General features: G+C 42.7%; 2 protein-coding genes across 6 annotated transcripts in view; both read right to left on the bottom strand.

Moving 5' to 3' along the window:
• LOC117362997 (WD repeat-containing protein on Y chromosome-like) overlaps window positions 1–2,531 on the bottom strand; it is an 88,415-nt gene extending 85,884 nt beyond the window's left edge. Inside the window, exon 1 of the mRNA XM_033950115.1 lies at window positions 2,405–2,531. Coding sequence (XP_033806006.1) covers window positions 2,405–2,472 — 68 coding nt within the window. The 5' untranslated portion in view covers window positions 2,473–2,531. The remainder of the gene's footprint in view (window positions 1–2,404) is intronic.
• Window positions 2,532–10,122: 7,591 nt separating this feature from the next.
• The window catches only part of TEX26 (testis expressed 26), a 46,438-nt gene continuing 33,050 nt past the window's right edge, over window positions 10,123–23,510 (bottom strand). For all 5 annotated transcript variants that reach the window (XM_033947635.1, XM_033947633.1, XM_033947637.1 and 2 more), the window contains 3 exons: window positions 18,612–18,770; window positions 15,520–15,681; window positions 10,123–10,384 (listed from right to left, as the gene is read on the bottom strand). In XM_033947635.1, the coding sequence (XP_033803526.1) occupies window positions 10,326–10,384; window positions 15,520–15,681; window positions 18,612–18,770 (380 nt within the window). In that variant the 3' untranslated portion in view covers window positions 10,123–10,325. The remainder of the gene's footprint in view (window positions 10,385–15,519; window positions 15,682–18,611; window positions 18,771–23,510) is intronic.

The raw sequence follows: 23,510 nt of genomic DNA, 5'->3' as shown, positions 1-23,510 counted from the left end.
CCTCCAAAATGACAGATATTGCTGTAACAATGTCTCCACAAAAATTTAAAGCAAAAAAAATGAAACAGCGTAGACAAGAAACTACCGAGGACAGGAATACAAGACTTGTGATGCTGTTAGAGAACTGCTACATCTAGAGCTTCAGAGACAGTCCAGCAGTGTAAGGCCCGACTACAGGATATGAAAGAGAGAGCTGCTACATCCAGAGCTTCAGAAACAGTTCAGCAGCGTGAGGATATGAAGGTTATTGTCTAATCCATAGTTTTCGGACTCGCCGAGATGAATACTGACATTTCTGATGCCATTTAAGTCCAAGGTCCTCCCCTTAGAAAGGGCTATTCTTGCTGAGTGAGAGAGCTGCTACATCTAGAGCTTCAGACACTCACTGAGATGAATACTGACGCTCCTGAGAGGGCCGTTTGTGCTGCTAAAAACGAAGATGTCCACGATTCCTTTCCTTGTCTAATAGAAGATTGGGATAAAGACTTGCGACGCTGCACGAGAGAACTGCTACGTCTAGAGCAGGGCTCATGCATATTCATTGTGGATATCCTGAAAACCTAGCCTGCCAGTAGATCTCGAGGACCGGACTTGGACAGTCCTGGTCTAGAGCTTCAGAGACTGGGATAAATAACTGGGATAAATACATACCTGGGATATAATAATTATCCGGGCAATGCTGGGCAATCCGCTAGTATACTATCTGGGGCTTAGCACATGGGAAAGTCCTGCCTTATCACATGCCGAGTCAAAGATTTTGCCATGGCTTAGTACAAAAGCCCCTAAATCTGCCATCAGTGAGATCAGCTAAACCTTATCAAAAGCAAGTTGAAAATGGATCTAAAATGTCAGTTTAGTAATAAAAAGAGGAAAATTGCTTGCACATCTTCACATCAGATTTGTTAACGAATTAGAGTGGGGCATTCATTTTTCCTCATTTCATAGCACCTATTTTTAGTAAATTAAAAATTTCTCCCTCTCCTTACCCTCCATTTATCCAATGAATGAACACTAGCATAGTGTGTGCTATTTTAATTTTCATTCCTAACTGTCCCCCTCATTTACGAATGCATAGCGTGGGTTTTAGGGCAACTCTCCGACACTCATAGAATTCCTATGAGCTTTGGAGCAGTTACTGCTGCTGCCGGTGCTAAAACCCGCACTATGCGCTCATAAAAGAGGGGGTGTATGTCTTTGAAAGCACATATTATTATTTAAGTATTTATATACCACTTGTAGCCTAAGTAGTTTACATTCAGGTACAACAAAGAAAAATGGGGAGACCCAATAATCCACAGTGAAAACAATCCACCGATGAAAACAAAAAAACTGTGGATACAGATGTTCTGGAGATAATTTATTAAACGCTGACATATAAAAACATGAAAATTCAATTTAAAAAAGTACAATGATAAAAACAATACAGTGATAAAAATCCAACCGAACCCTACACGGTCCATGTTTCAGCGAACACGTCTTCCTCAGGGGGTCCAATGGTTTGCAACCTCACATATAAAGAATTGGACTGAAAACAGTCTATTGTCTTTAAACATGTGAGCAAAGAACAGCACAGATAAGCATTTTTTTTTGCTACTTCAGCTTGTCAGCAGTACTCTTTGCTCCCATGTTTAAAGACAATAGACTGTTTTCAGTCCAATTCTTTATATGTGAGTTTCGACCCCTGAGGAAGACGTGTTCGCCGAAACACGGACCATGTAGGGTCCGGTTGGATTTTTATCACTGTATTTTTTTTATCATTGTGCTTTTTTAATTGAATTTTCATGTTTCTATATGTCAGTGTATAATAACTTATCTCCAGAACATCTGTATCCACAGTTTTTCATTACATTCAGGTACTCAAGCATTTTTCCCTATCTGTCCTGGTGGGTTCACAGTCACACTCTATCTAATGTACCTGGGGCAATGGGGGATTAAGTGACTTACCCAGGGTCACAAGGAGCAGCTTGGGATTTGAACCCACAACCTCAGGGGGCTGAGGCTGTAGCTCTAACCATTAACACCACACACTCCTAGCAATAGCTGTTTCGTGTGTGTGCGCACAGCTCCCTAACTTTGAAACCCAGCAAAGAAACCTTTTCCCACTGCAGCCACCTATCAAGGGAACATTTGATAATGAAGAAGTTTTGCAGGCTGCCAAAATAACAACCAGAAAATGCACAGCTCTCAACAGAAGACAGAAATTAGATGAATAATTTTGCCCTACACTGCAAACAACACTGCAGTAACAAGTGAGAGGAGTGGAATGAATGACTTGTCAGCTGGAGCCTGAAACAGAGGGGAGGCAGCTCCGGTTACCGGAACCCCTGACTACAGTAAACAGCAGCTTCCCTTCAGCCCCGAGGCAGCGCTTTGGTTCTGCCCTTTGTGGGGGATCCCGCCTTACCTGACGATGTGGAAAGTCTCTAACTTGCCCGTGGCAGAATTTGCTCTCACTTTCCTGAAGACAGGCATGATGCTGACTGAAACTATAAAATGCGTTGATGTTGCTTCTGCTCTACCGAGGCCGCTCGGCTTCTTCCCCCCCTCGTTCCCTCCTCCTTGCCTTTGTCTTCCCTCCCTCCTGCTGTGCAGCTCAAATTACATCCACTAACTCAGCAGCACCTTGCAGATACACACAGCTGCATCAATGCTGCCTCACTCTGGCTTAATTTGTATTTAAAATATAGCTCTCACTTTTCTCAGTAATAGCTCAAAGTAAAATACAGTCCTGTATAGGTCCACTGGCATTTAAACGGAGCTCCCTGATTGTCAGCCCGGTGCTCTCCTCCACTCAGCTGTTTATTTTTTATTTTTTCTTTACATGTGTTAATGCAGCATCCGGGATTCCCAGTTCTACGGAAGTGCAGAAGAGAGGAGGAAACTTCACATGTTTTCTTATCCCGCTCTACACAGAAACAGAGAAAATGGCAGTACAGTAGATAAAAAACATATGTCCTATTGCCTGTCCATCCATATTAGCCACTATCTAAGGCAGTGGTCTCAAACTCAAACCCTTCTTGCAGGGCCGCATTTTGGATTTATAGGTACTTGGAGGGCCTCAGAAAAAATAGTTAATGTGTTATTAAAGAAATGACAATTTTGCATGAGATAAAACTCTTTATAGTTTATACATTTTTCCTTTTGGCTAAGTCTTAATAATAATATTGTCATTTATAGCTAAAGAGACATTTGATGGGAAGGGGTAAAACACGGACCTCGCGGATCTAAACCCGTACGGCATTAAAAATCTGAGGTCCGTGTCGGTCCGTGTCCCTGCCGCTTGTAGTTTCTGTCGCTGACAGACCTTGATGAGATTTGAGCGCTGACGGATCCGTCTCAGCATAGGGAGGGAAAAGTGTTAGGATCCGTCAGCGCTAAAAATCTCTTTGAGGTCTGTCAGAGCCAGAGACTAGTGCTGGACTTTGGAGACTTCTTTTCCATAACGCACGTCCAAAACCTATGTCCCCGCTCTCTTGTCTTCTGCTCTGCCGCTCCAGCACTAGTCTCTGGCTCTGACAGACCTCGAAGAGATTTTTAGTGCTGACGGATCCTAACACTTTTCCCTCCCTATGCTGAGACGGACCCGTCAGTGCAAAAATCTCATCAAGGTCTGTCAGTGACAGAAACTACACGGACCTCAGAGTTTTAAGGCCGTACAGGTTTAGATCCGTGAGGTCCGCGTTTTACCCCTTCCCACATTTGATCAAGAAACTGTTTTATTTTACTTTTGTGATTCTGATAAACATACTGAGGGCCTCAAAATAGTACCTGGCGGGCCTTGAGTTTGAGACCACTGATCTAAGAGAACCCACATGTCGTATGGAGAAATAGAGAAAGCATGTAGAACAGTACAAAGCACACAAAAAAGAAGACCCAAAAGTCCACATAAGAAGGAGAAATCCAAATGAGAAAAAAATGTGGAAAACACAGTGTTCTTGACTTTCTTTTGATTTCTTTCCAGAAAAATCAGTTGTTCTTTTGTATGATCCATGTAAACAAATATTTTATTCTGTTTGAAGATTTTTCTGGAAAGAAATCTAAGGAAAATCGAACAGCGGATTTTTCTGGGAAGAAATAAAAGGAAAGTCAAGAACATTGTGTTTTCCACAGTTTTTTCTCATTGAGAAAGTGTGCAGAGCAGGGGTGTCAATCTCAATCACATAAGAGGTCAAAATCTATAACATAGACTAAGGGCTCCTTTTACGAAGGTGCGTTAGGGATTTTAGCGCACACACAAAATTACCACGCGCTATAGCGTGCGGTAGCCAAAAATCTACCGCCTGCTGAAAAGGAGGCGGTGGCGGCTAGCGCGCTTGGGAATTTAACACGCGCTGTTGCGCACGTTAAGGCCCTAAGCGCACCTTCGTAAAAGGAGCCCTAAGTCAAAGGCCAAATTTTTTATTAAGATACTTTTATTAAGGTACACTAACCGATTTAGCGCACGCTAAAGCTTAGCACACGCTAAATGCGCACCTTAATAAAAGGACCCCTTAGTCTTAGTAGAAGTATAGGGTTACAACCTCTCTCCACACTCCTTGCCAGGCTCTGCACTGTCCCCCCTCCATGCCAGGCTCTGCACCCAGCCCCCAGCCCTGCCAAGCTCTTCAGCCAGCTCCCTTCCCTTCCTGCGCTACCAAGCTCTGCACCCAGCCCCCTTTCCTCACTGCCCTACCAGGCTATGCAGCCAGCCCCTCTTCTTGCCAGGCTCTGTAACCTGTCCCCCCTTTGTTGGTCTAATGGTAGGCCGGGACAGGAGGGATCTGTCCCAGCCAACTAACAATTTTTTTACACCCGCCCCCTCCCAGTACCTTTTTAAATTCTGGTGGTTTTGTTTCCCCAACACTGTATTTTTATTATGTACATTGCTTAGAATCAAGATTAAGCGATTAATCAAAATTTTATTAAACTTGAAACTTGGTCCACCGGTGTATCAGCAGGAGCAAGCTTTCCGTGCTCCTGCCCTTCCCTCGCTGGACGGCTGTTTCATATCTTGCAGCAGCGGCACACAAGGCAGGAGTGAGCTTTTTTGCGCTCCAGCCTGGCCCAGTGCTGCTCCCTGAATGGCTGCTATCAGTTCTCATGAGTCCCGTAGAAAACTCGCTCCTGCTGATCCACCATTGGACCACCAGAATTAAAAAAGGTACTGGGGGGGGGGTTAAAAAGTGTTATATTAACTCTATAAGATGCACAGACATTTCCACCCACTTTTTGGGGAAAAAAAGTGTGTCTTATGGAGCAAAAAATTACGGTACTCGCAGGCCATATTTGGCCCACAGGCCTGAGTTTGACACCCCTGATGTAGAGTCATGGCTTGTGGAATGCGTCCTAACGTGGAAATGTAGAAGGAGTGGAATTAGCCTAGTAATCAGAAGAAGCCAAGGTTTAAATCCTGTGCTGCCCAGTGATGCTCCTTCTGACCTTCAGGTATAAAATCTATAGGACAGGAAAATACACACTGTATCTTCTATTTATTATTTCTATAGTGCTACGAGATGCACACAGTACTGTACATTAAACACACGAGACGATCCCTGCTTGAAAGAGCTTACAATATAAGTTATGACAGACACACAAGATGCAGAGTAGGCCAATATATGGTGCTCATGAAGTGGCAAACAGGGGATGAAGAGGTAGGGGCTACAGAGGGAATGAAGCATTAGTTGGAAGCCTTAGGACTTAAACACAGCTTAGAAAAAGTGGGCTATGAGCCTGGATTTGAATACCACCAGGGATGGAGCCTAGCATACTGATTCAGGCAGGTTGTCCCAGGCATATGGTGCAGCAATGCAGAAGGGGCGGAGTTGGGAGTTGGCAGTAGAGACTTACCCGAAGAATGGAGTTCCCGGGACAGGGTGCAGGGAGAGATTAGAGAGGCGAGATATTAAGGAGCTGCAGAGTGAGTGCACTCGTAGGTCGGTAAGAGGAGTTTGAACTGTATGCAGAAGCAGAGAGGGAGCCAATGAAGTGACTTGAGGAGAGAACATAAGAACATAAGAATTGCCTCTGCCGGGTCAGACCAGGGGTCCATCGTGCCCGGCAGTCCGCTCCCGTGGCGGCCCCCCCAGGTCTATGACCTGTAAGTGTTCCCTACCTAACCTAAATGTCCATACCCTGTTCGCTTAATGTCCTGTAAGGTAAACCTCTATCTGTACCCTGTTATCCCCTTCGCTTCCAGGAAGTCATCCAGTCCCTTTTTGAACCCCAGAATTGTACTCTGTCTTATCACCTCTTCGGGAAGTGCGTTCCAGGTGTCTACTACCCATTGAGTGAAGAAGAACTTCCTTGCATTCGTTATGAATCTGTCTCCTCTCAGTTTTTCTGAATGACCTCTTGTTTTTGTTGTCCCCGCTAGTCTAAAGAATCTGTCCCTCTCCACCTTCTCTATGCCTTTCATGATTTTATAAGTCTCTATCATGTCCCCTCTCAGTCTCCGCTTTTCCAGGGTAAAGAGCCCCAGCTTGTCCAACCGTTCAGCATATGAAAGATTCTCCATGCCTTTTATCATCCTCATTGCTCTCCTCTGGACCCTCTCGAGTATTGCCATATCCTTCTTGAGGTATGGCGACCAGTATTGGACGCAGTATTCCAGATGTGGGCGCACCATTGCTCGATACAGTGGCAGGATAACTTCCTTCGTTCTGGTAGTGATACCTTTTTTGATAATGCCCAACATTCTGTTCGCCTTCTTTGAGGGGTAACATGAGTGTAATGACCCTAGCAGAATACAAGGCACGCAGCAGAATTCTGAACAGATTGAAGGGGATAGCGATGAGACCTGCGAGCAGCATGCGAGACCTGTGTGGATAGCAGGAGACCTACGAGAAGCATGTTGAAGTAGTCCAGGCATGAGGTGATGTGGGCATGGATAATGGTCTTGGCAGCGTGCTAAGAAAGGAAACTCCAGATTTTAGCGAGGTTGCATAGAAAGAAACGACAAGTTTTGGCAGTTTGTTGGATACATGCAGAGAAGGATAGAGACGAGTCAAAGATGACCCCCCAAGGTTGCAAGCTGACAAGACAGGGAGGATGAGAGTGTTAATTTGTAAACAGCCTTGAGCTCACATATCTGGGCCACAGAAAGGTGGAGGTGTCTTGGGGGAGGAGAAAGGGGGAGTGTAAATTGTGTAATTGTGGGGATTGTAAATTAGATGCATGTGAGGGGATGGAGTTGTGGTGAACACATTATAAGGTAGTGGGCAAAGGGTTCATAGTCAGTGGCGCGCAAGATGCCAGTGCGCTGACAATCCAGCGCCGACAATTCGGCGCAAGACAGAAGCGCGCGGGGAGAAAAGTAATTTTTAAAGAGCTCCGACGGGGGGTTTGGGGTGGCAACCCCCCCACACACACACTTTATTGGTTAGTGTTCACGCTGCTGTTGAAGGGGGGCTCGGGGGGTTGGAAACCTCCATTATAGCGAAAACGGAACTTTTTCTGATTTTTTTCTGGAAAAGTTCCATTTTCTCTATAATGTGGGGGGTTGCCACCCCAAACCCCCAGTCGGTGCTGTTTAAAAATTATTTTTTCCCCCCTGCGCTTCTGTCTTGCGCCAAATTGTCGGCGCTGGATTGTCGGCACACTGGTGTCTGGCGCGCAATTATCCCGTCACCGGGCAAAGTGGTTAGAAGTACGTAGGAGAGTTATTAAGATGGCTTGAGCTATCAGTACCCTGAGGTTGTGGGTTCAAACCCACGTTGCTCCTTGTGACCCTGGACAAGTCAATTTCCCCGCCCCCCCCCTCCCCATTGCCCCAGGTACTTTAGATCGATTGTGAGCCCACTGGGACAGAAAGGGAAAAATACTTGAGTACCTGAATAAATTCATGTGACCTGTTCTGAGCTCCTCTGGGAGAATGGTATAGAAAATGGAATAAATAAAGTGTGCGATGGCAGAATGGGGGGTGTATATGGAGTTTAGGAGGATGTAAGCATATGCAAAGTTCATGAACGTTTGTGGCATGTGTGCAGGGAGAACTGTGTGTAGGAAGTTGTGGGCTGGTATGATTGTAAGGGCTGACAAAATGAAATTGCAACGGTTTGGACTTCAACCAGGTCTTTCTTATTTATTTATTGGGATTTTCTTTATTTCTTTAGATTTATATCCCATCCTTCCGTGAGCTCAGAACAGGATACAAAATACACATTCACAGTAGATTACAATAGACACATACAGTCAGTTATATTAGACATTCATGGTACATTACATAGGACAGCTATGGTAGCGTAGGACATGACAGGATGCAGAGAGATGTTCATAGCATTTACAGGAGATTCACCCAAGGCGTGTACAGCAACTTACAATTCAAAATAAAGCTAACAATTTTGTTAGCAGCATAACTGTAGTAAAAAGGCCACATACAGTATAAACATAAATACGTGTACATGAATGAGGTATACTCAAAATCAGCATGAAACAATTTCTAAAATTTGAACTTCAGTGATCTGAATTGGTGCTAATACTGGTACTCAATTGGCTTTAATTGGACTTAACTGAAAGTTAGCTGCCTAACTCAAGAAACGCGATTCCATAAAAAGTAGACGCCTATACTGAAAGGAGCAGATCATGGGCATGTTTTCTTTGTGAATTGGGTGCCTTTAGGCTCCGACATTGTCGCTTAACTTTTAAGTGACAAAACCCTGGCCTAAATTGGGGACACTTAAATGTTAGGATGCTGAGCATGCTTAGACGACACTAAGTGTGATTCTATAATGGGCGTCTAACTTTTACAGAATCGGTATCGATATTTAGGTGGACTTTATAGAATCAAGGCTTTGCTGTCTATATGAAAATGTGCTCAGGAATGATAAGATAGCAACAAAGTGCTTAATCCATAAGACGCATAGTAGCGGGAAAAAAATCACTTATCTGAGATATTAAATCCAGAGAGCACAAGTTGTAATGTTTTTGATAATTCTCTCTGTTAAGAACCATATTCGTTGGGTATTCTATAGCCTGCATATAGAACTGTCTGCCCATGCCCCCTCCTTGGAACTGTGCACCCAGGAATTTAAACATGCAACTTTTAGAATACTAAGGACATATGTGCATATTGCCAATTAGCGCCAATTAACATAAATTATAGCTAATAAGTGGTTGCTAAGGCCAATTAGCAGCTAATTAATTTCATGCACAACTGACCTCATCTATAAATTGTGCACTAGTTGGAAATTTGGGCAAGCAACTTTCTAGAATTGGGGCAATAGTGGATGATAGTTTTATTTCTGTTCACTAGTAGACCCTTGTTATCACAATGACCATGTTTGAAAGCCTTATCCATGTGTGCTTGAGGATTAACTTTGTCCCTTTATCACAGGGGTAGGGAACTCCGGTCCTCGAGAGCCATATTCCAGTCGGGTTTTCAGGATTTCCCCCAATGAATATGCATGTGATCTATTTGCATGCACTGCTTTCAATGCATATTCATTATGCATTACGCATTACGCATTCATTAAGCATTATGCATTATGCATTCATTATGCTTTATGCATTCATTATGCTTAACTCTGCTCCCAGCTGACAAAAGGGCCAACTGTCCCTACCAGTGTTCCCTCTATGGTACAACAATGCACAATCACACACTGTTCTTAATGTGGCCATGCATCGTTCCTGAATTGGCTACAGAAGTGTAGAAGTCTATGCCACTGGAAATACTGCTCAGTGAAATCAAATGAAGCCACAACCGTGTTCTTAAGTCGGGCATTTGTAACTCAGGGACTGCCTGTATTGTAATTGTGTATAATTGTACCTATTATTATAAATGTTTGACTATAAGTTTAGGACCAGGAGTATAGGAGGGTTAAAGAGGTCAGAGGAAGCAGCTCCTTGAAATTGTTGAACCAGTGAAATTCTGACTTAATATTTTTTAAACACTGGACCATGTAAACATTTGATATTGAAATAATCTCAAAAAGGATTTGCTGGAATCTATTTATAAATCTTTTATGCAGGAGATTCATATCTGAAACCAGCTGTACTGCTCAGTGATAAATGTAACATTTTTTTTAACAATGTGTAGTTTTAATGTAATATTGAGGGAAATATAGATCTCATGCGTGCATAAATCCAACTGCTCTATTGTTAAAGAAAGTAGCAGATCAGTCAGTAGAATCATTTCATTTTCAAGTAAACAGTTACAATTAAGACTTTAATTCCAGAATATTTTCACAATACACCTGAAATACACAGTTAATTTTAAGTCCACTTCATTTTAAGCCATTCCAGTCTGTAGGTTTGGTCAGCAGAAAGGGCATAAGGAATTCCTGTGGTTTGATGAAAATTAGCTGCGTTTTGGACATGATGTTTTGAGAAAGACGGCTTCTTTTACATTATTAAGATTTAGCCTTGAAGTTGTGAAGAATTTTAAGTAAATGTTCAGCAGCCTTTCTTTCTGTGATTGTAATAAAAAAAAAGATTTTAATTTCAAACCATGTGCAGGCAGATTTTAGATAGAACACTGAGAAAAGATTTCACACATCCAAGTCAGGAAGTAAGGGATTCCAATATTATTTTGCAAGAGGTACTGCCAAATGTAGAACCTCTTATAAAATAGATGCTGAATTACACTTCAAACGCCCTCCACATACATAGGGAGGAGTGAATCTTGAAAGCTTCACATGGGGAGAGGCAACATACCCCCCTCCTCAGATGTGGGCAGTTTTCCAAAATTACTGCACCCACTATAAAGGGCTCCAATCTCTTCACTGTTCCCCCCATGCCAGCTTTCCCTCCCTAAATGAGCCCCTGCCCCAATCAAGTCCCCCTCTGGTGGCATGCCCATGATCAATCTCCCCCCCTCTGGTATAGACTAGTGTCCCCCCAAACATTTTTACTTGGTGGCACAGTAAACTCCGGGCCACAGTTGGAGGGCACCCGGAAATGCATGGATGTTGATGTCTGCGCATGCATGAAAGTACTCCAGACAGGGCCCTGAGCCTCCAATGTGGGGCGCTGGAGCAGGAAAGCACAGCTGCCAGCTGCCTACAGGACATGCCTCTCACCTCGAGAGGCACATGTTGTAGACCAGGGGTCTCCAAAGTCCCTCCTTGAGGGCCGAATCCAGTTGTGTTTTCAGGATTTCCCCAATGAATATGCATGAGATCTATGTGCATGCACTGCTTTCAATGCATATTCATTGGGAAATCCTGAAAACCCGACTGGATTCGGCCCTCAAGGAGGGACTTTGGAAACCCCTGTTGTAGACAGTCAGCTGGTACCTCTCCTCCTTGCCAGCATCTCATGGCATACCCGGAATCTCACAGTTTGCAAAACACTGGTATAGACCCACAAACACAAATAATCGAGACCTCTTTGATCCAGAGCTCCCAGGATAAGAACATAAGAGTTATTATACTGGGACAGACCACAGGTCTATCAAACCCAGTATCCTGTTTCCAACAGTGGCCAACCCAGGGTCAAATGGACCTGGAAAAATCCCAAAGAGTAAAACATATTTTATGCTCCTTATCCTAGGAATAAACAGTGGATTTCCCCACATCTTCCACACAACTCTTAGAAAGTTATCCAAACCTTTTTTAAACCCTGCTAAGCTAACTGCTTTCATCACATTTCCTTCCTCCCTGTTTGAGCCCCCTTTATGATTAAATCCCCTATGTGTAAGCAACAGCTCAGCATGTATCAGCCATTTCCCAGGCTCAAATCCCCCCCAAGGCACAACTTATTTAAAGGGAGCCCCCAGCAGCCCCTCCCCACTCTCCACCCTAGGTCCCATTCTCTGTGCTTACTATAGATCCCTGATGTTTACTGTGGTTGGAGCAGGGCTGCTTTTAACAATGAGCAAGGGGGCATCTGCCCTGGCTCCCTGCATATAGGGGGCCCAGTTACCCAGTTACCCAGTTACCCAGTTACCCAGTTAAGTTCATCCTTAAGTCCAGGACCTCTCTCCCTTCTCCACCTCCCTCCTGCTACACAAGTTCTGCATCTCTCCCTCTCCTTTCTGCCCATTCTCTCCCATCCCCAGGGCCCTCTGTAGTACTTCTCCAGCTCTGGTAATAAAGAGAGTCGACCTTCTGCCGACATTGGGGTCTCTCTTTAGGAGCATCCTGCCTACTCTGATGTAACTTCCTGTTTTCCACATAGGCGGGTTGTGCCTGAGGCGAGACTCTGATGTCAGCAGAAAGCTGACTGTTTTTATTGCCAGTGCCAGATAAATACGATGGAGGACCCAGGGGATGGGAATGAGTGAGTGGAAAGGAGAGAAAGAGATGCAGGACATGTGTGGTATGGGTGGATGGGGATATGGAGAATGAAGAAAGACACTGGAATGGTGGAGAGAAAGAAATGGGGAGAAAAGTTGAAAAGCTGTCCAGACCCCCGGACATCTGGTAACCCTACCTGTGCCTACCCAGCCCCATCCCTAGCTGCACCACTGCTTGGAACTCAGTTTCTACACTTGTTTGCTGTATATGCGGAGTCTGATCTCTTGAAGTTCCAATTTAGGTCTTTTTAACCTTCAAATCTCTGTTACTGATGTGTGGTCCCTTGTTTCATATTTGTTGAGGGTCCGTCTGTATTTTGTGCTTGTGAACAAGGTACTGTATTCTGCTTGCATGTAGTTTCTGTGTAGAGATCTGTAGCAATCCTATTCTTTTTATTTTATTGGAATTCTAGGGCCTGATGTGATATTTACAGTGCTGCCTTTTCATGGAGAGGTTTGTTCCTCTTCGAGTCCTGGGAGTTAGTACTGTTATGACACCTGAGTGTGCTTTTGCACACATTTATGCATAGTGTTTTGCAACGGAGGGATTGTGTGTTGGCCTTACTGAGATTACATCAAAATATTAATATAATTTTAACTTGTTATAATATCAGACAGGTTTCAGAACACATTGCAGGATCTCATGTATGTTGAGGTGGTTGCCTTATAGACTTTTGTCTGATTAGATTTAAATTATAAGACACTGCTTCTTGAGAGGTTTTTAAATACCATGGAATTGTATCCATAGATGTGTATGTGGTTTAGTATTAGTTAAGTACTTAAAATAATTGTTTAAAGCTATGAAACATTCCAAGGTATAGATATCCATTTTTAGGGTCATGAGAAGCATTACTTGTAGTCAGCAGCCCTTCCTCAGGTTTAAGTCCCTTCACCTCTGTGTCAAATTTATGCCCCAAAGAGGAGAATCTCACTCACTGGCCTTCATTTTTATTCTTTGGGATAGACCACTCTCTGTATTGTGGTCCAGCGTCTTTCTTCCCCTCCCTTCTCTTGCGCCAACAGCTTCCTTCCTCCTCCTCCTTCCCCTCCCCCAGCCAGCCCCAGTGGCTTAGTAAGAGGTGGGGGCGGTCCAACCTGGGCACCATGTTGGTAGGGGCAGACCTGCTCCTCTTGGCCCCCCCCACCTCTTCCCATTCTTCCCTTCCACGCATGGACCCCTTCCCTTCCCCCCTACCTCTCATCGAAGTTTCAGCAGTCAACAACGTGCTCTTTGCGACCCCCATTGGCTCTCTTTGCGACCCCATTGGCTCACTTCTGGGTGCCACGCATAGGAAGTGATGTCAGAGGGAGAGTCGACAGGATTGAGAGGAGCACGTTGTTGTCCGCCGTGAGCAACAGCTTCAACTAGAGACACGGGGGAAGGGAAGGGGGCACGCACGGCAGGCAGGATCAGGGAAGGAGTGGGGGGTGTAAATGAGGGGGGAGGGGCACCATCGTACCAGGCATCTCTCATCCTTGCTACGCCACCGGCCAGCCCACTACTTCCAGTGGAAAAGTAAAGAAAAAAAATTAAAAAGCAGTATTGATGTGGAGTTGCTGTCAAGGCTGAACAGCTGATGGCTCTGCAGGTCCTTCCTCTTCTGATATAAACTTCCTCTGTTATCAGCAGCGTAACCTAGACAGCGGTTCCATGCCATTATGCTGCAGTTATTTCAGTGAGAAGCAGTTTGGCTGGCAGGGGGGACTAAAGAAGATGTGCCGATGGCACTGGAGTTGAGGGGGGCATCTATAAAAGTTTGCCAAGGGTAGGGTTACCAGATTTTGTTAAACTAAAACCTGGACACGCTGCCCCACACCATTCCACCCCAGCCCTGCCCTTTTCTGCCCAAGTCACGCGCTGTTCTGCCCCAGCCCTGCTCCTCCCCCCCTAACCTCTTCTCCTCTCTCCTCAAGCTAAGAGCCTTGTCTCAAGGGCCTCCAAGCATGTGCAGAAGTGATACAATGATGTCACACACATGCACATGATGTCATTGTGTCATACCTGCACATGCTCGGAGGCCCTTCAGACACAGTCCCGAACTTGAAAACCTGGACAAACTGCTGCTTTTAAAAAAATCTGTCTGGACGCCCAGACAGTTCTCTAAAAAGGACATACCTGGGTAAATTTGGACGTCTGGTAGCCCTAGCCAAGCTGGTTAAAGCAAAGACTTTCTGGATTTTGATTGAGTTTTACCTTGCTATTTTCCTCAGATCTCATCCCAAACATACTTATTTTGGGAGACGCACCAATAAAGGTGTTTTACTTAAGAATACCACAGCTATATGGAATATTATTTTTGCAGGTTTGAATGCATTTTCTGTCTTGCTACTTCAACTTAGACCTTGAGGTGTTTGTCTCTGCCTGTGCTAACTGGACGCGTGAACTTTTACTATAGCATTTTCATCGCATGGTCCCCATTTTCCAGGACCTTTCTTTCTTTTATGTAGTCCTTCTAGATCAGTGGTCTCAAACTCAAACCCTTTGCAGAGCCACATTTTGGATTTGTAGGTACTTGGAATGCCTCAGAAAAAAATAGTTAATGTCTTATTAAAGAAATTACAATTTTGCATGAGGTAAAACTCTTTATAATTTGTAAATCTTTCCTTTTAGCTGAGTCTTAATAATAATATTGTAATTTATAGCTAAAGAGAAATATGATCAAGAAACTGTTTTATTTTACTTTTGTGATTATGATAAACATACCAAAATAGTATCTGGCGGGCCGCGAGTTTGAGACCACTGCTCTAGATCTACCCTTATTTCCTTGGTGAGAAGCATGGTACATTAGCAAAAATGTTCCTTCAGTAAGAAGCTACAGTAAGGGCACATCCTGAACTGAGAGAAAAATAGCAATGAGCTGTGTGTAAAAGTGTAATAAGGAGCTGGCTTGATGTCATAACCTTGTTTCAGGCAAGTCAAATTACGAAGGCCACTCAAGCTTTTGTTTTCTGTTTGTCTACTTCAGGTTGTGCCACTGGCTACACAAGGGATGCTGAAAGGAAATGCTTGCCTTGCTGAATAAAGACAGAGAGAGCAGCTGGCAATTTGGTTTTATCTCTCTGCCTCATGCTGCTATTACCCTTGATAAGTCAGCCCCCAAACTCTGCCCTTGCTTTGCGTTGTTCTCAGGCTGCACTGGGCTTGGCCATGTGGCCATGAGTATGCCCTCCACAGCTGAAGAATACTTGCATTAGGTGCATATTTTATTATTTTAATGATTGTTGATTGAAATGATTATGTTCATCTCCAATTAAGTAACTGCAAAACTGTTTATACATAGTTACAGTTTAACATGTTAGCACAGTACCTTCCTCTGGAGCTGTCATCAGGTAATTATGAACTTCTTTTTGTTTCAGGCAATATAAGAGCATTGACAGGTCAACATAATCACTCCCGTAATGCTTTTGGTAAGTTGTCAGTTGTATCCTGCTCTCCTGATTCTTGACATGAGCTGGTATCACGGTAGGAACTGTGAATACACATCAAATATTATTAAACAACAATAAACCACATTTTCTCCTGTACACTGCAAAAATATAGACAGCAGATATAAATTTTCAAATCTGATATATATCAATTATTAAACTAAAAATAAAATAATTTATCTTACCTTTGTTCTCTGTGATTTTGTCTTTCTAATGATCTCCTTCCCTGTCTCTTGGCTGTGTCCCTATGCTCCATTTCCAGGGCCTCCTGTCTATTCACTATTTCTTTTTTTTTTTTTTCTCCTACTTCACTTGTTGCCAAACATTTAACTTTCTTCTTATTTTCGCCTTCCTTCTAAAATGTATCTAGCTTCTATCTCTTTTCCATCCATTCATGGGCACCATGTCCTCCCTTCTTGTTCCTTTTCTCTCCCCTTCCATGCACCATCTCCTCCTGTCCCTCATCTCCCCCCTTCCCTTCCTCTCCATGTGCAACATCTCCTCCCATCTCTTCTTTGCTCCCTCTGCTTCTCTTCTGTTCTTTTCTCTTCTCCATGGGCACCATCTCCTCCTATCTCATCTTTGCCTCCTCTCCATGGGCACTATCTCCTTCATCTTTCATCCCTTCACTCTACTCTTGTCTTCTCCTCCTATTTCCTCCCCTTTATAGAACCATCTCTCTTTTCAAAGCATCTGTGTATCCCCCCTTCCTGACGCTATGGTATTATTTTCTCTCCCGGCCCCATCCCTGTAATTTCTTGTCTCCTGGTACCCCTACATTATCTGATATCTCAGTCCCCCTCCTGCCGGTGGCCCTCTGAACTTGCCTGTACAGACAGCAATGCTAAGTACATGCTGTTTGTCTCTGGAACCCTCCCTCTCTAGCATCCTGTCCACAGGAAACAGGAAATTCCATCGGAGGAGGCAGGGATGCTAAAGAGGGAGGGCTCCAATGACAGAGAAGCAGCATGTATTTAGCGTTGCCATCTACAAAAGCAAGTTCAGAAGGCCACCAGGGGGAGGGAGAAGGAGAAAATTATTAACACAAGCTATAATTTTAACATGTTAATCGCATTAAAACACGTTAAATGTTCAGCCCTAATAGAAACCAGTTTCAAGTACAGCCTAGATTGTGAACCTGAATGTAACTCACCTTAAGTTATGATTTGGAAAAGCTGAGTAAAAGATCTAAAATCCAAATCCAAACCCATACAAAAAATGAGAATAATTTTTTTGCTGATTACTTGTTTATCTTATTTACTGGTCATTATTTAGACCAGGGGTAGGGAACTCCGGTCCTCGAGAGCCGTATTCCAGTCGGGTTTTCAGGATTTCCCCAATGAATATGCATTGAAAGCAGTGCATGCAAATAGATCTCATTCATATTCATTGGGAAAATCCTGAAAACCCGACTGGAATACGGCTCTCGAGGACCGGAGTTCCCTACCCCTGATTTAGACAGTGGTGAATAATAACCAGTACTACCAGCTAAATTAGATATTCAAGTGCCAGGTCATACAGAGGCACTGGTATTGAGTATCTGGGTCTTCAGCAAATCCAGAAATTATATGGGTGTCAGTCCATATACAGAGCCATACCTAACTGGACAAAGAAAGGACTATTTTTTATGCAGTCCTGCCATGCCCTGTTAAGTATGCGGCACCAGCACTGAATATTTCTGGTGCCCACATAACTTCTAAGTCTGACCAACTTTGCTCCTGGACTATCCCAGCAGTGCCTGGATTGTGCCGGGGCAGTTGAAGTCAATATTCAATGATGCTGTTCTGTTAAGTGTTGCTGAATATCAGTGGCTGGCCAGCTTAAGGTGGCTTAAGTGACAGGAGCCTCTTCTGCCTGCTTAAACCACATTGAATATTATCGATCCCTTATATATTAGGATTTATTTATTGTCTTTTTGAAAAAATTCATATAAGATCTTGTATAGCAAGAATAAGCCTGTCATATGCAACAGACAATTACATTAGTAAAAATATCTAAACAACAGTACACATTATGACAATGCTGCCTACACCAATAGAATACACATTAAAACATCATAACACAGAATAACACAGATAAGACAGAATAAGAGGAGTTCAAAAATAAGGCTGCATGAAAATGGTCTCAGCTAGAATAAGAGTTGATATGGGTTGCATATCTCTCATTGTTTTCTTTTAAGCTGTGTGATTACAGATGCTGCTATGTCTGTCTGTATTTGATGTATTGGTTTTGTGAGTGTTTTTATGCTGGGACCTGGTAAAACACTAGATAAGTTAAGTGAAATGATTCATTTTTTACCAGCACAATCCAAAGTTCTTGTCCACAAGGACCTTTCCATGAACAAAAGAATTTCTTGATCATTGACAAAGATGGCTGATTGGTTAATGCTTTCATCATAATCAATAAAGGAACAGGTTCGGTGACAGAATTTGTCACCGTCCTCGAGGATAATCACAGGAAACCATCTCCATGTCATTCTTTAAGAAGAGAGGGAAGAATCAAAGTATGAATGGGTACAACCACTGACCCTCAAGCCTTGCATTGAAGAATGTTGATGTAGAAGGACTGAGGTTGAAATAGACACTAGAGAATGAGTCTCTGATATCCAGAGCAGATATTGTGATGTCATAATGTCTCATTCCAGCAACAAGAGCCAAGCTTATCAGTGATGTCAGAATGGCTTCATTATCTTATACTTGGCTCACATAAGAATCAGAGAATGAATGGGTTCAGCCACTGACCCTCAAACCTTGCATTGAAGAATGCTGGCATAGAAAGACTGAGGTTGAGATAGACTCTAAAGAATGACAGGGGATGGTTTCCTACGGTTATCTGCGGGGACAGGGACCATGACAAATTCTGTCACCATGTCATTCTTTAATCTGAACATAACAGAAAAGGAATCCAGTGAAACTATACAAAACGTCATGGCTATATACAAGAAATATTTTATTCAACTAATACTTTGTCTTACCACATCCTTCTATAGGAGTATATCCATACTTCCTAGTAGACTTTAGCACAGGGATCTGTGGTTTAATCTGGTAATTAGTCCTAAACTCAGTTTCCATATTATGAGGGACTTCTGTTTTCCAGTCAGGAGGAACGGAAAAGGCATGTTTAATTTGGATGCCTGTAGAATTGAAAGCTATGTTAAAAGTAGAACTTTATTTTTCTGCGATAAAATAATTAAGGCAGTGAGCACAAGTGACCAAACTCTTTTCATTAAAGGCATAGTCAATATTTCAAAGTGAAGTCCATTTAATAGTATACATGCTAACTAAACATTTGAAGGTAATTTTATAAGCAATTTGGACTATATCCTAAGTTTCCAAGTTTATTATGTATTTGATTAATCGCTTATATCGACTACTAAGCGATGTACAACAGATTAAAATATTGGGTTACAATAATCAAAGGGAAACAAATTACAGTAAAACCTTGGTTTGAGAGCATAATTCGTTCCAGTAGCATGCGTGTAATCCAAAGCACTCGTATATCAAAGCGAATTTCCCCATAGGAAATAATGGAAACTCAGACGATTTGTTCCACAACCCAAAAACTTTAATACAAAATACTATACATACTTGTATTGCAAGACCTCACTCATTTAGAACAGTCACACGCGTATACTGTATGTACTCGTATTGCGTGTATACTATATTTGCTCGTTTAGAACAGACACTACATTCTTGCAGTGTCAGAGAAGGAAGAACCATCGACTCAGTTGTGATGTGTGTATACCATATGTACTTGTATTGCAAGACATTGCTTGTATATCTATTTAAAATTTAATAAAATGTTTTGCTTGTCTTGCAAAACACTTGCAAACCAAGTTACTTGCAATCCAAAGTTTTACTGTACATAAATATGACTGACAAGACAAAATTAATTGATACAGAAGGAAGGGGTAGGTGCAGAAATACAATTTAAAAAAATAGTAAAGAAGACATATAAGGGAAAAAACGTTAGGGAAGGGAAGAGCAATAAGCATCAGAGAATTTAGACACCAGGGCTCAATCAAAGCACCTGATATAAACCTAATGTCTGGTTAGTGAACCAAATATAGTTTTATTAGTTGTCAAATGCATCTTTAAAAAGAAAGCATTTTAGATTGCTCTTAAATCTATCCAAATTCAGTTCTTCTTGCAAGTGAATTGGGAGTAGATTCCATATTTGGGGGGCAGTAACGGAAAAAATAGTTTGTCGCCGTGTATTAATAGTTTTTAGGGAGGGAACAGTCAGGAGATGATGGTATCAGGAGTGGATCTAAGAGATCTAATGGAAGAGTAGGGAATCAATAATCTATGAATAAAAGCAGGTGCTTTATAAAGAAGGGATTTGAAAGTCAGTAGACATAGTTTGTAAGTTATACGGTGAGCAACCGGAAGCCAATGCGCTTCCTTAAGTAAAGGAGTCACATGATCAAATTTTTTAGCATTCCTTATAAGTTTAATTGAGGCGTTTTGAACAATCTGCAGGCAGCGGATTTCTTTTAAGGTAATTCCTTTGAACAATGCATTGCAATAATCCAGTTATGAGATCACCAGCGAATGAATTAGTATATTCAATGATTTGGGATATAAGAATTTAGCAATTGAACTTTATATTGTGCCTAAAATATCAGCACCTAAAGTACCCCGCCTAAGCAATATTCTATTAAATGAGGCCTAAAGTGAGACGTGGATTATAGAATTGCACTTATGCCCAGTAGCTGCACCTAATTTTAGGTATGGCCATTTGCACTGATGGAAATGTGGTGCAAATCCTCATGCCTACAGTTAGGTGCAAATACCCCTTATTCTATAATTGAGCACATAAATGTGAGGAACACCCCTGATCCACACATAGCCTTCCCATTTCTATGCCCATTTTTTTGAAGCTGCATATAAATTTAAATTAAATCCAATTAATGTTGATAATTGCTTGTCAATAAGCCAATTATTAGCACTAATTGGCTCATAATTCAATTAACTTCACATGCAAATGGGCATGCACACAAATTTGCGCATGCAACTCAAAGGGCTAAATCGGGTACCGATCGGTTTGCGAGCCCTTTGAGACCCATTTTCCCTCCAACCCGATTCACTAACCTCTGTCCCGATCATCCTCTGAGCTGCGCATGCAAATGAGGAGGGAATGGCATTCAAATATAGGCAGGAAACGATTCACTAAAATAAAAAAGCAACATCGACTGGACAGGCCGATCCAAAATAAGTGACTGCTGAGGACCAGTCGCTGAGGTCCTTTTCGACTGCCCTGCCTTCTGCCGCCCTGCTTCGCTGCCCTGATCTGCTCTCTGCCCCGATCTCCTGCCTGCTCCGATCTCCAGCTCTGTCTCGGCCCCGATCTCCTGCCTGCCCTGATCTCGTGCTCTCGCCCAGAATCTCTCCTGCCGCCCCGACTCACCGCCCTGAGAAGAGACTAGAAGACCTGAACTTGTTTACTCTGGAGGAGAGGAGGAACAGGGATGACATGATACAGACATTTAAATATTTGAAAGGTATAATATAGAACCAAATCTTTTCCAGAGAAGGGAAATTGGTAAAACTAGAGGGTATGAATTGAGGCTGTGGGGTGGTAGACATGGGAGAAATGTTAGGAAATTCTTTTTCACATAGAGGGTGGAATGCCCTCCCGAGGGAGGTGGTGGAGAGGAAAATGGTGACGGAATTCATAAAAGTTTGGGGTGAACATAGAGAACTTCTAATTCGAATATGAATGGGCAGACTTTCACGATTTGAATCCCACAAATAGGATAGGCTGGAATGAGTTTCAGTGGCAACTCCAATAGCTGGAACCTAAGAATGGACTTCTAAGATCTAAGGCCCAGAAATAACAAAGAAAAAAAAAAAGACATTTTAATGTAATCATGAATTGTACAACATATAATTATAGGCCAGATTGGATGGACCGTTCAGGTCTTTAATCTGCTCTCATTTACTAAGTTGCATCAGGGAACACAGTTACTCATTGCCCACCAAATAAATAAAAATGATTAGCAAAATAATGTTTTATAATTGCTCTCTTCTTCACTTCTGTCTAAAAAGTAACTCATAACGAGGCCCATTTAGTTATACTTTCTTTTGAGATCTCCAAGAACTGAAATTCCAAACTATCGGGTGGAGCAAATTGGTCTAGAGCAGTGATTCCCAACCCTGTCCTGGAGGAACACCAGGCCAATCGGGTTTTCAGGCTAGCCCTAATGAATATGCATGAGAGAGATTTGCATATGATGGAAGTGATAGGCATGCAAATCCGCTCCATGCATATTCATTAGGGCTAGCCTGAAAACCCGATTGGCCTGGTGTTCCTCCAGGACAGGGTTGGGAACCACTGGTCTAGAATACCCTCCTCGACTACCTCTTTAATTCATCTTGGGAGATAATATATATTATAAGATAAAAATCATCCACCCCAGCATATTTTAAAATATTCTCTAAGGTACATTTTTAATATTTCCAAAGGGGAGAGAGGTAGTCTGAGGAAAATAAAGAAAATGCAAATTTCTCATCTTGAGGGAATTATCAAGAGATTCAAGTTGTAAATGAATCCTAACATTTGGTGTTTAATATTAGATGACATTCAGTAGTGAAATGAATAGTTTTAAAAGACTGATCTAACTTATGTTGATTAGTCTCTATGGCCTCGATGCACAAATGCTCCAACACCACGGTAAAAAATACCGTGGTGGGAGCGATTTTGTTTTTACTGGGTGGTGTTCAACATAACAGCGTGCACATTATTTGTGTGGAGCAGCCCCTGGTAAAAGGGGGAGGAACTGTGCCTGGCACATGCTCAGAAGAGCAATCGCTAACACAGCTCATTCCTTCCCATTCCTCCTGTCAGAAATGTGACAGCAGATAAAGGCCTTTCAACACATGAGAGGAGTTCTATCCCCTCTATCATCTTAGGGGTCCTTTGACAAAGGCGCGGTAGCAGTTTAACACGCGGAATACCGCCCGTTAAACCGCCTGCCGCGCTAGTACCTAACGCCTCCATTGACGAGGCATTAGGATTTCAGGCTGCCGCGGGGGTAAAGCGTGATGAAATGTCCGACGCGCTAACCCCCGTAGCGCGTCTTGATAAAAGGAGCCCTTAGTCACTCTTCTTTGAACCTTTTCTAATTCCGCTATATCTTTTTTGAGATACAGCGACCAGAATTGAACGCAATGCACAAGGTGAGGTTGCACCATGGAGCGGTACAGAGGCGTTATAACATTCTTAGTCTTATTTACCATTCCTTTTAAAATTATTCCTGGCATCTTGTTTGCTTTCCTGGCTACTGCTACACATTGGGTGGAAGGTTTCAGCGTATTGTCTTCGATGTCACCTAGATCTTTTTCTTGGGCGTTGACCCCTAAGGTGGACCCTATCATCTGGTAACTATGATTTGGATTATTCTTTCCAATGTACATCACTTTGCATTTGTCAACATTACATTTCATCTGCCATTTGGATGCCCAGTCTTCCAATTTCCTGTCTGCAAATTTTCACAGTCTGCATGCATTTTAATAACTTTGATCAGTTTAGTATGATCTGCAAATTCAATCACCTCATTCGTTGTTCCAATTTCCAGATCGTGCACCCTCACCTGGAGGATCGCATTCAGTTCTGGTCTCCTATCAAGTCTCCTATCCTATATCAAGTAAGATATAGCTGCACTAGAAAAGGTTCAAAGAAGAGCGACCAAGATGATAAAGGGGATGGAACTCCTCTCGTATGAGGAAAGACTAAAAAGGTTAGGGCTCTTTAGCTTGGAAAAGAGAGGGCTGAGGGGAGATATGATTGAAGTCTACAAAATCCTGAGTGGCGTAGAAAGGGTTACAAGTGGATCGCTTTTTCACTCCATCAAAAATTACAAAGACTAGAG

Source organism: Geotrypetes seraphini, chromosome 6 (genome assembly GCF_902459505.1).
Source record: "Geotrypetes seraphini chromosome 6, aGeoSer1.1, whole genome shotgun sequence".
Taxonomy (NCBI): Eukaryota; Metazoa; Chordata; class Amphibia; order Gymnophiona; family Dermophiidae; genus Geotrypetes; species Geotrypetes seraphini.
The sequence above is the reverse complement of the archived record's forward strand: the minus strand, read 5'-3'. Positions and strand labels throughout refer to the sequence as shown.